Source organism: Hyla sarda, chromosome 3, assembly GCF_029499605.1.
Source record: "Hyla sarda isolate aHylSar1 chromosome 3, aHylSar1.hap1, whole genome shotgun sequence".
In the NCBI taxonomy this organism is placed as follows: domain Eukaryota; kingdom Metazoa; phylum Chordata; class Amphibia; order Anura; family Hylidae; genus Hyla; species Hyla sarda.
Genome location: NC_079191.1, coordinates 378,777,453 through 378,793,481, shown reverse-complemented (window position 1 = coordinate 378,793,481; position 16,029 = coordinate 378,777,453). Strand labels below are relative to the sequence as shown.

The window sequence follows — 16,029 nt, the reverse complement described above, 5'->3', positions numbered from 1 at the left end:
AGAGAGACTAAATGTCTGCTATAGTGTTTGTTTTTTTTTTGTTTTTTTAGGAGACTATAGATCTTCTTAAACATTTAATTCGCAGATATTAACATAAGGCAGTCATTGAAGAAAAATTGCAATTTTTATTTATTTATTTATTTATGTGTTTATTTATTTATATCAGTTTTCTTAACACTTCCATCAAGAAGCCATTCCTACTTTGTTGTTAAAGCTGACCAGCTGAACACATTTTATGTACTCTTCCGAAAATTTCTGTTGGTACAAATAGCTAAGAATTACTGTCTATCCAACCAAATATTGTTTACATAATTCATCGCAATTATTTATTTCCGTTTTTGTATTTTTTTTTTTTTTTTACAGTTTTTACTATTACAGCAAGATGTCATATAATGACAACACATGGCTCCCTTTGAAGTACCAGGACATTGCAGGATGTGCACCATACAGTGTACATATTGATTAGTTTTTAATTTGTGCTGAGAATTCACTTTAACCTTTGTAGCGATTTTATTTTGTTCCAGAAAGAATCATCTGGTATTTTTCACAAGCACATTTTACAATTTTTTTTTTTTTTACAGAAACTGTTTCCATATTTTTGAGTTATTAAAAGACCTTCCTAATAAAGTGGGATACAAATCCATATAAATTCTGGATGCACCTTAATGTTTATAACCACAGAGGTCAGGTTGCTAGGCGAAATGATCGTATGCCACACTTACTAAGCGTTTAAAGATGTCATCTGTCTTGTTTCTCTTCATCTACTGTAAATACTACCAGCAGCAACGCTCCCGACCCATAACAGACTGGAGGGCAAGTCAAAAGTGTACTTGCTCTTGGCTACCTGATGGTAATTGATATATCCTGTAATAACTTTTTCATTTCAAAGCCTTTTCCTGTCCTCTTTGCTTTTTTGTGTCGTTAGCACGGAACCTTATCTGAAGAAATAGGTTATACAAATATTCTGGGGCGATAGAAGTAGGAAGATTACATATGTAGTCATATAGTCATTAGTAACTTAAGTATCCTCTTTGTGACCATCACATTATGTGGACATAAAATTGTTCCTTGCTGACCTGAGTTTCCACTGCCAATAGTGGTGCCAGTCTTGTTTACCAAAGCATACTGTTACATGTTTTGTTGAAAATTGATCAGTATATTGAAGAACTGGGTTTCCATTGACTGGCCAGATGCAGCAGTCCTATGCTCTCCTTGTTCCCATCTTTCGTTTCTGAGACAGATTTTTAGCATGAAAAGCAAAAAAAAAAACTATTGCACTTGCATTATAGCACTTAAATATAGAAAACATCCCTTTGAAATTGTTAGACCATGTTAAGATTATAGCCAGTGTCTTTCGAATAGAGTTAACAGAGAAAATAACACACTGCCTTATTGTCAGGATATCTCTGAGCCAAGGGGGAAATTGGACTGGATATATAATATTAAGTTTACCTGTTAGGGTTATACTGTACTCCAGGATAATCCTGGTAACTGCATATAAGGGTGCATTTAGATCTAGGATCTGTGGTTCCTCAGCCGGATACGGTGGGAGAAGTTTAAATCCGCCTCCTGTCATAACGCTGCCAGATCCACTCCGTACCCCATTGATTTTAATAAGCGCCCGGAGTCAGAAAGTGTCTCCGGTTGGCTCATTTTCTGACTCTGTTTTCTGAAAATCGTAGCCCGCTGTGCTTCTCAGTCCGGTCAAAAAAAATGGATACAGAAGAAAAATTAGACAACTGGAGACATCCTGACTCTGGATGGCCCATTGAAATCAATGGGTTACTGTGTGGATATGACAACTGTGCCAGGAGTTTCATGGCATGAGTTTCCAAGCTGCATGCAATCCTTACACCACCAAGCACAACGCCAAATGTAAGAGTGGTGTAAAGTTCACAGCCACTGAAATATGGAGCCGTGGAAAGTCTTCTTTCGAGTGACAAATCAGGCTTATATAGCTGTAAAATTTGACAAAGGAGGGATAATGCTATGGGGGTGTTTTTCAGGGGTTGGCCTATGCCACTTAGTTCCAGTTAAGGGAAATCTGAATGCTTAAGCATACAAAGACATTTTGAAAAAATGTTATGCTTTCTACTTTGTGGAAACAGTTTGGGATTCTGGCCCAGTGTAACTGTGCTCCAGTCCAACGTTTGGGGGGGGGGTGGAGTTTGGTGTTGAAGAACATGACTCTTGCACATGTAGTCCTGACCTTATTCCCATTTAACATGTTTTGGTTAACCTTGAGCAGAAAGTACATGCCAGGCCCTCTTGTTTAACATCAGTGTCTGACCTCACAAATGCTCTTTTGGATGAATGGGCAAAAATTTCCACAGAGACACCTCCCACAGAATCTAGTTTTCCTAGAAGAGTGGAAGTGGTAAACCTGCAATGGAGGTACCAATGCCATATCAATAGCTATGGATTTGAAATAGGATACCCTATAAGCCCCTGTAGGTGTAATGTTTAGGTACCGTGTTCATTTTTTCCATATAGTGTTTCACCGCCACTTAAATAGTGTTTACTAGTTAAAGGGGTACTCCGGCCCTAATACATCTTATCCCCTATCCAAAGGATAGGGGATAAGATGTGTGATTGCTGGGGACCCCCGCAATCTGTCATTCCGCACCCACCTTTGTGAGCTCTCCGCAGCGCTGGAGGCTCCGAGTGTTAAGCGTGACGTCACAACTCCGTCCCCGTGGGATGTCACGCCCCACCCCCTCAATGAAAGTCTATGGGAGCGGCGCTGCAGATAGCTCACACAGGTGGGTGCGGAATGACAGATTTCAGGGGTCCCCATTGGTGGGACCCCCCGGGATAAGATGCATTATGGCTGGAGTACCCCTTTTAAGAAAATTTTAAGTTAAATAGCGCTGTTGCCAAGAAGGTCAGTAATATCAGGAAATCTTTATTACCCTCAATGAAATTGCAGCAAAATTGTCTTTAGAAATTACCGTACAGCCTGATCTGCTGTTTTCAATCGCCACCTTGGCCTGAAGAATACAGTCATGCAGTGCCAATGTGTTGCTGTTTGATGCTAATAAAATCTTTCCTAAGTGTTCATAGAAATCAGCATAACCACTGAGGAATATAAGCATTTACGCCACAAGTCATCTGGTGGGAACTGTTTCTCTATGGTTGGATTTCAAATTGTGTCTGCCCTAGATGACCTTTAGTCTGTAAAGGTTGTCCAAATAAATATGCAGAATGACTTAATCAGATCTTCTTACTAACCATTCACACTGGCGTTCGTGATATCCACTCTTTCGTCAGTATTTACAAAAGACAGGAACAGATCCAGTCACAGGGAAGAAGGTAAACCTTTCTAAACTCTTGATAGACAGGAGAGTGTATTTCCAGAACACCAGTTAGAACCACCAGTTCACACCACATTTTTGCAATAAAGTTCCCGTATGAGGTTTTTGAAGAAAAAAAAACAGATTCCTCAAAACCGGACTAAACTGTATCAAAACGTGTGTACAAATTTTAATCCATATACGGTTTGAAAAATGTCCGGTTGCATCTGTTTTTAAAGAAAAAAAAATATGCATTTTGAACTTATCAATCCATTATGAATAAAGTTTCACTTGTTTGATTGAAATTCCAAGAAAAAAACGGTGCAAAGTCAAAAACAGTATGCACATACAGTTCTGTACGGTTCCCATTGACTCCCATGTTGAAAACATATACGTTTCAATACGGTTTTTCACCCGGACCAAAAACCGTGGTAGGCTACGCTTTTGGGTACGAGAAAAAAATTGTTAAAACTGTACAGGATTCAAAACGATCACACCCTGATGCGTCATTTGGATACGGTTTTCAATGGAGAGTCAATGCATACAGCTTTCAATACGGTTCCATACGGTTTTCAAATTGAAAACGTTTACAGGAACTATTGCAAAAACATGGTGTAAACCCAGTCTAAGATTGCGTCATCGGTTTAAAGAATGTCATTGTTCATTTGCGTTGCATTGGTGATGTAGCACTGAATATGACCTTTATATAATGTTAGAAGTAAAAGAATTGGTATAAAGTAACACTGACAACACGAGAGTTCTTGAGGTTATAATAATATAGTGTGTGTATCTAATAAACTAAGTTATATTTATTTTATGCCAGTATAAGCAGTGGGAGGGCTATTACGTATGTTCTATGACCTTCTCAACTGAAATGAAATACATTTCCTTTTTAATATTTGTATTATCGTATCGTCTTTCATTAAAGTCTGTCTTGCTAACCTGCTAATATTACTTTAAGTCATTGCTGTTGTTACCCCACAGGAGAATGACTCAGGAACTCTGGACACTGTTGGAGCAATAGTTGTTGACCAAGATGGGAATGTAGCTGCTGCTGTCTCCAGTGGAGGATTAGCCATGAAACATCCGGGAAGAGTTGGCCAGGTGAACATGTCATTAACCCTTTAAGGACCCAGCCCATTTTCACCTTAATGACCTGGCCATTTTTTGCACATCTGACCACTGTCACTTTAAGCATTTTACTTTTCATTCTGATTCCAAGATTTTTTTTTTTCATGACATATTCTACTTTATGTTAGTGGTATAATTTTGTTGATACTTGCATCATTTATTGGTGAAAAATGCAAAATTTGATGAAAAATTTTTTAAATTTAGCATTTTTTTTTTTACTTTGAAGCTTTCTGCTTATAAGGAAAATGGATATTCCAAATTAATTATATATTGATTCACATATACAATATGTCTACTTTATGTTTGCATAATAAAGCGGACATGTTTTTACTTTTGGAAGACATCAGAGGGCTTCAAAGTTCAGCAGCAATTTTTCACATTTTCTAAATCGAAATTTTTCAGGGGCTAGTTCAGATTTGAAGAGCCTTCATATTAGAAATACCCCATAAATTACCCCATTATAAAAACTGCACCCCTCACAGTATTCAAAATGACATGCAAAAAGTTTGTTAACCCTTTAGGTGTTTCACAGGAAAAGCAAATTGAAGGGGAAAATTCAAAATCTTCATTTTTTACACTCACATGTTCTTGTAGACCCAGTTTTAGAATTTTTACAAGGGGTAAAAGGAGAGAAATCCCCCTAACATTTTTAACCCAATTTGTCTCTAGTAAGGAAATACCTCATATGTGTATGTCAAGTGCTCTGTGGGTGCACTAGAGGGCTCAGAAGGGAAGGAGCGACAATGGGATTTTGGAGAGTGAGTTTTTCTGAAATGGTTTTTGGGGGACATGTCACATTTAAGAAGCCCCTATGGTGCCAAAACACGTGTTTGACAACTTTTTGTTAAATTTGGATGTGTAAATTATTATTTTTTCTTCACTAAAATGCTAGTTTTCCCCAAAATTTTTTATTTTTACAAGAGGTAATAGGAGAAAATGCCCCCCAAAATTTGTAACCTCATCTCTTTTGAGTATGGAAATACCCCATGTGTGGTCGTCAAGTGTTCTGCTGGCGCACTACAATGCTCAGTAGTGAAAGAGTCACATTTGGCTTTTGGAAAGCCAATTTTGCTGAAATGGTTTTTGGGGGGCATGTCGCATTTAGGAAGCCCCTAAGGTGCCAGAACAGCAAAAAAAACAAAAACACATGGCATACTATTTTGGAAACTACACCCCTCACAGAATGTAACAAGGGGTACAGTTAACCTTAACACCCCACAGGTGTTTGACAAATTTCCGCTAAAGTTGGATGTGAAAATGAAAAATTGGATGTAAGGTGTTCTACGGGTGAACTACAATGCTCAGAAGAGGAGGAGCGCCATTGAGCTTTAGGAGAGAATTTGATTGGAATAGAAGTCGGGGGCCATGTGCGTTTACAAAGCCCCCTGTGGTGTCAGAACAGTGGACCCCCCACATGTGACCCCGTTTTGGAAACTACACCCCTCACAGAATTTAATAAGGGGTGCACTGGCGTTTGACAGATCTTTGGAACAGTAGGCTGTGCAACGGACCACTGTTCCAAAAATCTTTCATACACCTGTGGGGTGTAAATGCTCACTGTACCCCTTATTAAATTCTGTGAGGGGTGTAGTTTCCAAAATGCGGTCACAAGTTTGGGGGGGGTCCACTGTTCTGGCACTATGAGGGCTTTGTAAACACACATGGCCTTCAATTTGGGACACATTCTCTCTCCAAAATCCCAATGGTGCCCCTTCTCTTCTGAGCATTGTAGTGCACCTGCAGAGCACTTTACATCCACATATTGGGGTATGATCTTACTCAGAAGAAATGGGGTTACAGATTTTGGGGGGCTTTTTTCCTATTCTCTCTTGTGAAAATGAAAAATTTAGGGTAACACCAGCATTTTCACATCCAACTTTAATGAAAATTTGTCAAACACTTGTGGGGTGTTAAGGCTCACTATACCCCTTGTTACATTCCGTGAGGGGTGTAGTTTCCAAAATGGGTCACATATGGGTATTTATTGTTATGTGTTTATGTCAGAACCATTGTAAAATCAGCCACCCCAGTGCAAATCGCCAATTTAGACCTCAAATGTACATAGTGCGCTCTCACTTCTGTGCCATGTTGTGCGCCCGCAGATCACTTTACACCCACATATGGGGTATTTCCGTACTCAGGAGAAATTGTGTTACAAATTTTGGGGGTCTTTTTTTTTTTCCTTTTACCGCTTGTGAAAATCAAAAGTATGGGGCAACACCAGCATGTTAGAGTAATAAAAATATTTTTTTTACACTAACATGCTGGTATAGAACCAGACTTTACCTTTTCATAAGGGGTAAAAGTAGAAAAAGGCCCCCCAAAATTTGTAACGCAATTTCTCCCGAGTACCCGTTGCCCGTGTGAATGTACCCTGTACCATTGCCAAACTACAACTCCCAGCATGCACTGACAGACCATACATGCTGGGAGTTGTAGTTATGCAACATCTGGAGGCACATTGGTTGCGTAACACAGAGAGTTTGTTACTTAACTCAGTGTTTTGCAACCAGTGTGCCTCCAGCTGTTGCAAAACTAGAACTCCCAGCATGTACAGTCTCTCAGTGCATGCTGGGAGTTCTATTTTTGACACAGCTGGAGGCACACTGGTTGCAAAACACTGAGTTAGGACACAAATTCTGTTTCACAACCAAGGTGTCTCCAGCTGTTGCAAAACTGCAACACTAAGCATGCATTGACAGTCGAAGGGCATGCTGAGAGTTGTAGTTTTGCAACAGCTGGAGGCCCACTGCTGCAACTCCCAGCATGCCCTTTGGTAGTCTGTTGCATAACTACAACCCCCAGCATGCACAGACTACCAAAGGGCATGCTGGGAGTTGTAGCAGTGTGCCTCCAGCTGTTGCAAAACTACAACTCCCAGCATGCCCTTTGGCTGTGCATGCTGAGAGTTGTTGCTAAGCAAAAGCAGGAGGTGAACAGGCCTCACCACCTGCTGTATCCTGCTGCCAGGACCGCTGCCACTCCTGCCACCAGGACCACCGCCGCCGCTCCTGAGAGGACCCTCGCCGGACCAGGGAGGACAGCCTAGCAGGACAGTGATTGGTTGGTCGTTCTGACCAAACAATCACGTTATCCTGAGGTGGCACCCGTACCACCTCACTCCTGCTGGGTAATGGTGAATGGGGCTGTCTCGGACAGCAATTCAGCAGAGGATCTTCTGGGGGACATATCTTAGGACCTACTGGACATATTTAAGTAAGTGACCCCTCGTTGGACTTCTGTTCTCCCACACTATAACCCAGGGTATTGGGTTTAGTGTGGGTGAACAGGCTGACCGTTTTCCTTTATGGTTCTGAAACTACAGCAGTGATAACAAGTTAAATTCCACCTGAAACGTGTCCAGTTGTCTGTAACATGGGGCACTTTTGGTGTGAATTCCTGCTTTTGAAACAATGAAATAAAGGCTAAGGTTTTATCTGTATGCTGGATCACCTGTTTCCTTCAATTAGAACCTGAGTGGAATGCTTTACCGATTGAAACCTGATCACCTGATGTTTAAGAATAATATATTTTAGACGACCTCTGGCCTTTTAAAGAAAATTTCGGTTTTTATCCTTGTGTGGAACCACCACTATTGGTGTCTAGTTCTAGACTCTTATGTGCTAGTAAGGGCCTAGATTGTCAATTGGGCAGCACTATCGCTCATTTCTTGTCAGGTAAAGAGCTCAGGTTCATATTTAAATAAAAAATGGAAAGTGATGATCACCCCAGCTTTAAAATTCACAGACTGCAAAGGGGTCCATAGACTGTCAAGGGTGCCTTGCACTTGTGCTGTCAATGAGGTGTAAGCCTGAGTGCTCTCACCATTAAGAACTAAGCAGAAGTAGTTGCTCAACTGATGGTCTACGCCCTCATTAGCATATTGGGAGCAAAAATAGGATATGAATTTTGGCAAAAAATGCTAGATAATCCCTTTTAAGTACTACTGTTAACACAGTAGAATAAAAAATATGCTTTGGTCAATTACATTTGATAGGAGGCACCATGTTAGTGTGACAGGACTCTGCCCATCTAATTTTTTCCCGCTAACTGTTGTTGACTATAACACGGACCTCCAAGTAGCTGTCCAGAATACTAGTCCTAGTAGTGATGGTGCAAAGGATTCCTTGTGCTTAGGTTGAATTAGTTTATTCAGATTGGAGCAGAATATAGTTGTGCTCTTAAATAAGGACTCTCCTCTTAATGGGGGACACTAGACCCTCCTCTTGTGATCACTGATAAACACAGTGGTCAGATCTCCCCAATCTACCAGTTAAATATCCAGTGTCAAATTATTAGCTGAATATCAGTTTATTAAAGGAAAAGACATGAAAACATTATCTGTCTTTTCCTCCTGGTTGCCATTGTTGTTGTGTTTGTATGTATTTATGTATGTGCCAATATTACAGGTTATATATTTACATTCCAAAGATTTATTTTCTCACATTCCATATTAATCCATATGGGGTAAAACAATGTGTGATGCATATTACATGCTTGAGTTGAAAGGTATCTTTCCTGGAAACAATAGGTGAAATGTATATAGGCACTACATGTTCATAATAAGGACCTATAGAGGCCCCATGTGCTGCCATACAGGGTACATGCAGACTGTTTTGCTGCATACAGGAATTATATGACTGTCACTAAGTTTTTGCCAATGTTTTCCATGCTGTTCGTGTTTGATATTGATAGTATTTATGTATTATATTTGAGTAGGAAAACACAGAAAATCCTGCACTCACCGTCCAGCTATTGACTCAATGCTCCTCTTACGGGTAAAACCGGGGGCGCCTGACTGCAGAAGGTGTGTGCTCAGAGGCAAACAACCGGTGGTTTTCGCGCAGACTAGCGCTTCATCCGGCCTCGAAGGCCGGATGAAGCGCTAGTCTGCGCGAAAACCACGGGTTGTTTGCCTCTGAGCGCACACCTTCTGCAGTCCGACATCCCCGTTTTTTTCCGTAATTGGAGCATCGAGTCAATAGCTGGACGGTGAGTGCAGGATTTTCTTTGTGTTTTCCTACTCAAATTCTTGCTGAAATGTAATTTTCTACGTCCTTGCACCACCGCATAAGACTCATTTGTCGTATGTCGGATGACTGCATAGAGCCACCTGCATCTCCGTACTGTGGGTACAAGATTTCAGCGGTGCCATCTCTCTCTTTTTTACTGACATTTATGTATTTTAGGCTGCTCTGTATGGATGTGGCTGCTGGGCTGAAAACACTGGAGTTCACAACCCTTATTCTACAGCTGTGAGTACTTCAGGTATTTACTGCTTCCATTCCATAATTACTTACTGCTACTTCTTTCGCTGAACAAGTAAATCAGAACATATGTGTGCCACATAGGCATTTGTGCACAGCTGTGTTCTTGTCAGTTCTGTTCCAAATGCATTCTCTTTATACCCTGGTTATTTTATTCTAAGTAATGTATGTGTGCAGGTGACAGCTGCTTACGTTGACTTGCATTGAGGGTGTGTGGCCGTGACGTCACAAGGGGGCGTGGCCGACCCCTGCAGTGCAAAAACAGCATTTGGAACATTTATTTCCGAACGCTGGCCAGTGGAGTACCCCTTTAACCCCTTAACGACAATGGACGTAAATGTACGTCATGGTGACGTGGTACTTATCGCACCATGACGTACATTTACGCGCCGCCATGATCGCAAGCACCGGAGCGGTGCTCGTGTCATGCGCGGCAGGTCCCGGCTGCTATCAGCTGCCAGGGACCCGCCGGTAATGGCGGACATCCGCGATCACGCGGATGTCCGCCATTAACCCCTCAGATGCTGTGATCAATACGGGATCCGATCATCCAGCATGGCGGCCGGAGGTTCCCTCACCTGGCTTCGGCCGTCTCCCGGGGTCTTCTGCTCTGGTCTGAGATCGAGCAGACCAGAGCAGAAGATCACCGATAATACTGATCAGTGCTATGTCCTATACATAGCACTGAACAGTATTAGCAATCAAATGATTGCTATGGATAGTCCCTATGGGGACATAAAAAGTGTAAAAAATAAAATAAAATTTAAAATAAAAAAGGAAAAAAAAATTAAAAAATCCCCTCCCCCAATAAAAAAGTAAAATGTCAGTTTTTCCCATTTTACCCCCCAAAAAAGCATTAAAAAAAATCATACACATATTTGGTATCACCGCGAGCGTAAAAGTCTGAACTATTAAAATATATTGTTAATTATCCTGTACGTTGAACAACGTAAACGTAAAAAAAAAAAAAATCCAAAATTGCTGCTTTTTTGTCACATTTTATTCCCCAAAAATTTATAAAGAATGTATAAAAAGTCAAACCTAAGCAAAAGTGGTACTGATGAAAAATACAGATTATGTCACAAAAAATGAGCCCTCATATCGCCCCATATACGGAAAAATTAGAAAGTTATAGGTGGTCAAAATAGGGCAATTTCAAACATACAAATTTTGTTAAAATGGTTTGAGATTTTTTTTTTAAGGGGTACAATTATAGAAAAGCATAGAACATGGGGATCATTTTAATCGTATGGACCCACAGAATAAAGAAAACTTGTCATTTTTACCGGAAAGTGTACAGGCTGAAAACAAAACCTTCCAACATTTGCTAAATTGCGGTTTTCTTTTAATTTTTCCTACATAAATAATATTTGTTTGGTTGCGCCGTACATGGTAAATGGTTATGGTAAAACAAGTGATGTAATTACAAAGTACAATTGGTGACGCAAAAAACAAGCCCTCATATGGGTCTGTGGATGGAAATATAAGAGAGTTATGATTTTTAGAAGGCGAGGAGGAAAAAACGAAAATGCTAAAATAAAATTGGCCTGGTCCTTAAGGCCAAAATGGGCCTGGTCCTTAAGTGGTTAAAGATTCCTGTGAAAAATTAAAGAAGCGATCTGATTGATTGCTTTTGGCAACTGCACCACCCTTCCTCTACACAGGTTTTGATAAATCTCCGCCTATATCTTTAACAAAGTGACAAAAGCAGTTCCGTGGAACAGAATTGTTTTTAATGTTGCAGCATAAAAAAAATCAAGGAATACACATGTAGGAAATGTAGAATTTTCCATCTTTGCCCTATAAATCTTGCTGCAAATTTTAACTGTAGCAAATACTCAGTCCGGATTCACACATTGTGAAATTTGTGGCATATTTCATATTTTACGCACATTTTTTGGGCCGTTATACAGACAAAAATAAGATTGTGAAATTATGTGGCACACTTTATTTTACAAAGTGTGAACCCAGCCATAGGGTAGGGTTAAAGGGGTATTCCAGGAAAAAACTTTTTTTTATATATCAACTGGCTCCGGAAAGGTAAACAGATTTGTAAATGACTTCTATTAAAAAATCTTAATCCTTCCAATAGTTATTAGCTTCTGAAGTTCAGTTGCTGTTTTCTGTCTAACTGCTTTCTGATGACTCACGTCCCGGGAGCTGTCCAGCTCCTATGGGGATATTCTCCCATCATGCAAGGGATATTCTCCCATCATGCACAGCTCCCGTGACGTGACATTATCATTGAGCAGTTATACAGAAAACTTCAGAAGCTAATAACTATTGGAAGGATTAAGATTTTTTAATAGAAGTAATTTACAAATCTGTTTAACTTTCCGGAGCCAGTTGATATATAAAAAAAAAGTTTTTGCCTGGAATACCCCTTTAAACCTTTTGCTGCTGCCTATTTTCCGACGCATTGAATTCAGTGGCCCTTATTTACTACTGGTAAGTTAAAACTGACAAGTTATTCCAAGTAATTTTGGTGCATAGTGTCTGCGACATGTCGCCGCCTTTGTGTGACAGTGGGCACCAGGAAAATCCGACAAACCCAAAATTGCATTGTGACTGTGGTCAGTCAGTCAGAATCTCTGAATCCCCATAGTAAATACAGTAAAATCTTGCAAGTCGGAAACGTTACACACTAGCAAAAATCCAACACTCTTAGTACATGAGGGCCAATGGGTAGCAAAATACGCAGCTAAATACGGCACGTGCTACCCTACCCTAAAAGTGGTATTCTGAAGTGTGAAGCAGCCTGTGAGGAGAATTGACAGACTGGTAGCAGAAGGGAATTTAATAGAGAATTGTTTTTGCAGTATCTTCTTCATACACTCTGGCCCTGATTTACTAACAGTGTTGTGTAGTTTTCTTTGTGGGTATTAATTCCCTACAATTTTTTCCCCATGGTATTTCGGAAGGTTTTCCTACATTTAGCACTTTTTCCTAAATTTTTTATTTTTTTACACATTCTCTGATCTGTAGGGTTTTTCTCAGCTGAAATCCACCACATTTTCTGTGGAAACCTTAGTAAATATGTTGGTTTTTGTGAAAATGTCGGGAACACGCCCCTTTTTGGGGTTTTCTCAGTAAAATGGGGAGTTGGAGCGATGGAGTTTTTTAATTCTGGAGCAAATTCTGAACAAAACTTATCGGGTTTACAATAGTAATTCAGGGCCTCTGTTTTTATAGGAATAACTTTGTTTATTTTTGCGTTTTCAAAGTAAGATAAGGTCATAAAACAAACATTGCAAAAAAAATTAAAAATAATTTAACTGTGGAATGAAAAAGGGTAAAAACATTCACTAATGGTCCATATGGAAGTAATATCAAGCAGATAAAATGTTAAAGGGGTACTCCGCTGGAAAACATTTTTCTTTAAATCAACTGGGGCCAGAAAGTTAAACAGATTTGTAAATTACTTCTATTAAAAAAATCTTAATCCTTCCTGTACTTCAGCTGCTATTTGCTCCACAGGAACTTCTTTTCTTTTTTGTAGGGATGTCCCGATACAATTTTTTGAAGACAGAGTACGAGTACCCATACTTATATTTAAGTACCGGTACTTATATTTTAAAGGGAATCTGACACCAGAGTGACCCGGTTTCTGGCGCTGTTTACCGTAGGATGGGTGGGTTCCTTGTTGTGTAAAATGGAGGCGGCTGCTGTAGTATGAGCCAAGATTTCTCTCTTCTCCATTGGACAGAACAGGGAATTTGCATTGGGGGTGCGACCGATGTACACATGGTGAGCAGCGGTAGAAACCAGGTCACCTGCATCTACCTATAAATTTAAGTTAGTGCAGGTGGCTCTGCTGTAAGATTGTCTTTAAGTAGGTAGTATCCCCTTGCAGACATTAGCAGCAGCCCCCTGGCAGTCATTAGTAGCAGCCCCCCCTGTAGACAGCTGCCCCCATTGTAGACAGCAGCCCCTCCCCTTTAGACAGCAGCAGCCCCCCCTTTAGACAGCAGCAGTCCCCTGCTTAGACATTAGTAGCAGCCCCCTCGGGTCGGGTGCTGGTGCTGCCGCTCTGCTGCCCTGTTCTCCCGTCCTCCGGTCCCCATCGTGTCGTCCTATGGAGGAGTATGTGACATACACGTCACTTTGCTTCCTGCGTAGCGTTACGCTGGGCGCAGGGGAGCAGGCAGTGTGACGTGTGTGTCACAACATCCTCCATGGAACAATATGATGCGGACGGGAGGATGGAAGAACGGGGCAACAGAGCAGCACCAGATGTCGGGCATGGTACCATGCAAATGGCTAGTATCGGCACCGATAACAGTATCTGTATCGGGACATGACTACTTTTTGGATTTCCTTTCTGTCTGGCCACACTGCTCTCTGCTGACACCTCTGTCCATTTTAGGAACTGTCAAGAACAGGAAAAAATCCCCATAGCAAACCTATACTGCTCTGGACAGTTCTTGATGTGGACAGAGGTGTCAACAGAGAGCACTTTGGTCAGGCAGAAAGGAAATCCAAAAATAAAAGAACTTCTTGTTGGGCAAATAGCAGCTGATAAGTACTGGAAGGATTAAGATTATCAATTAGAAGTAATTTACAAATCTGTTTAACTTTCTGGCACCAGTTGATTAAAAAATAAAATGTTTTTCAGCGGAGTACCCCTTTAAGTTCTTAGGTTTGGATCAAATCACAGTTAGTGCCTCCGATGCACACATATGATTTTTACCTTTAGAAATCGTATCTGTATGTTGAAGGCACTAATCGTGACGTGCAAGTGGACTTACTTTTTGGGGGGGTTTATTCACACATCACTGTCATATCTCTCAATTGTAAAAATTGCAGCATAAAGGCAGTGTGACCAAAATGTGTAAATAAATCTTTTGTTTAATACTAGTTAAATATGTGTGTATTCCATTCTATGCACTGTATTTTACCAACTAGCTAAGTAACCAGGATTCTAGTGTGTTTCCTGTCGTCTCATTTGAAGGCGTAAAATGCATTTGCCATGGGGATCTGGGCAGATTCCCTTACACTACAGTCCATTTCAGCATGTGTATGGCAAGTGTGTAGCTCAGTAAACTGTAGTTTTGGAGGGATGTGGTGTCCCTTTTTATGGAGTTTTATTGACTTTAAGAAATATATATCTGTCAGTTTCATGGCAGATGTACTTTGCAGATGCTTTTACAGTTCGGCTCTAATTGTCTTTGTCTAAGGCAAACTATAGAAACCACAATGGAACGTGAAAAACCCCACTGTGGTCCATCCAGCACTGGTTGGTATACATTGTACAACTGATCTGCAGTGTGGTGTTGTTTCTGCTACACCGCAAGTGGAAAATGGAATGACATATGGTCTTGTTTGGACACTACAGCATTTACTTTAGCCAAAATCAGAAATTTATCCTAAGTTTTTTTCTATACTTTTTTCTGTGCTATTGCCTGTTTGTATGTCTGATTCTTTGGAGCAGAGCACCACTGCAGGAAAATGTGTAGCACTCTGTGCTGAAAGATACTTGTGTGTCTGAACACATGCATATACGGAACCAGCTGACTGCTTTACTGTGCACTAGGGATGTCCCAATACCATTTTTTTTAGACCGAGTACGAGTACAGATACTTTAATTCTAGTACTCGCCAATACCAAGTGCAAGTACTTTTATTTTAAAGGGAATCTGACAGCAGGGTGAATCGGTTTCTGGCGCTGCTTACCTCCGGATGTCTCTGGAGTGATTGTGCTGATGTTCACATGGTGAGCAGCGGTAGAAACATGGTCACCTGCACTATCTACCTATAAATTCAAGTTAGTGCAGGTGACTCTGCTGTAAGATTGCCTTTAATAGTAGGTAGTATCCCTTTGTAGGTAGTATAGACAGTTGCAGACAGACAACAGGACCCCCCTTGTAGCCAACAGGACCCCCACCTGTAGACAGCAGCCCCCCCCCTGTAGACAGCAGCCCCCCCTGTAGACAGCAGCCCCCCCCCCCTGTAGCCAGCAGTGCCCCCCCCCCAATAGACAGCAGTACCCCCCTTTGTAGCTGTTCACTGTCCAGTGTCACCGCTCCGCAGCCCCGTTCTCATCACTGCTACTGCCCCGTTCTGCGGTCCGCATAATGGTGTCTTATGGAGGAGCATGTGACATGCACGTCACTCTGCTTACTCCATAGCGTTACGCTGGGTGCAGTGGAGTGACTTGTATTTCACATGCTCCTCCATAAGACGCCATAATGCGGATGGCAGAACGGGGGCACCGGTAATTATGCGAACCGGAGGACGGGGCAGCGAAACGGAGCACTCCACCAGGTATCGGATTTGGTATTGGGGACATTAGACGAGTCCCCGATGCCATGCAGATACCTGGTATCGGCCCCGATACTA

The 16,029-nt window shown here is 41.1% G+C and overlaps 1 protein-coding gene across 5 annotated transcripts in view; it reads left to right on the top strand.

The window, feature by feature from the left end:
- TASP1 (taspase 1) overlaps window positions 1–16,029 on the top strand; it is a 171,782-nt gene that overhangs the window by 82,256 nt on the left and 73,497 nt on the right. For all 5 annotated transcript variants that reach the window (XM_056567886.1, XM_056567885.1, XM_056567890.1 and 2 more), the window contains 2 exons: window positions 4,278–4,397; window positions 9,614–9,692. In XM_056567886.1, the coding sequence (XP_056423861.1) occupies window positions 4,278–4,397; window positions 9,614–9,692 (199 nt within the window). The remainder of the gene's footprint in view (window positions 1–4,277; window positions 4,398–9,613; window positions 9,693–16,029) is intronic.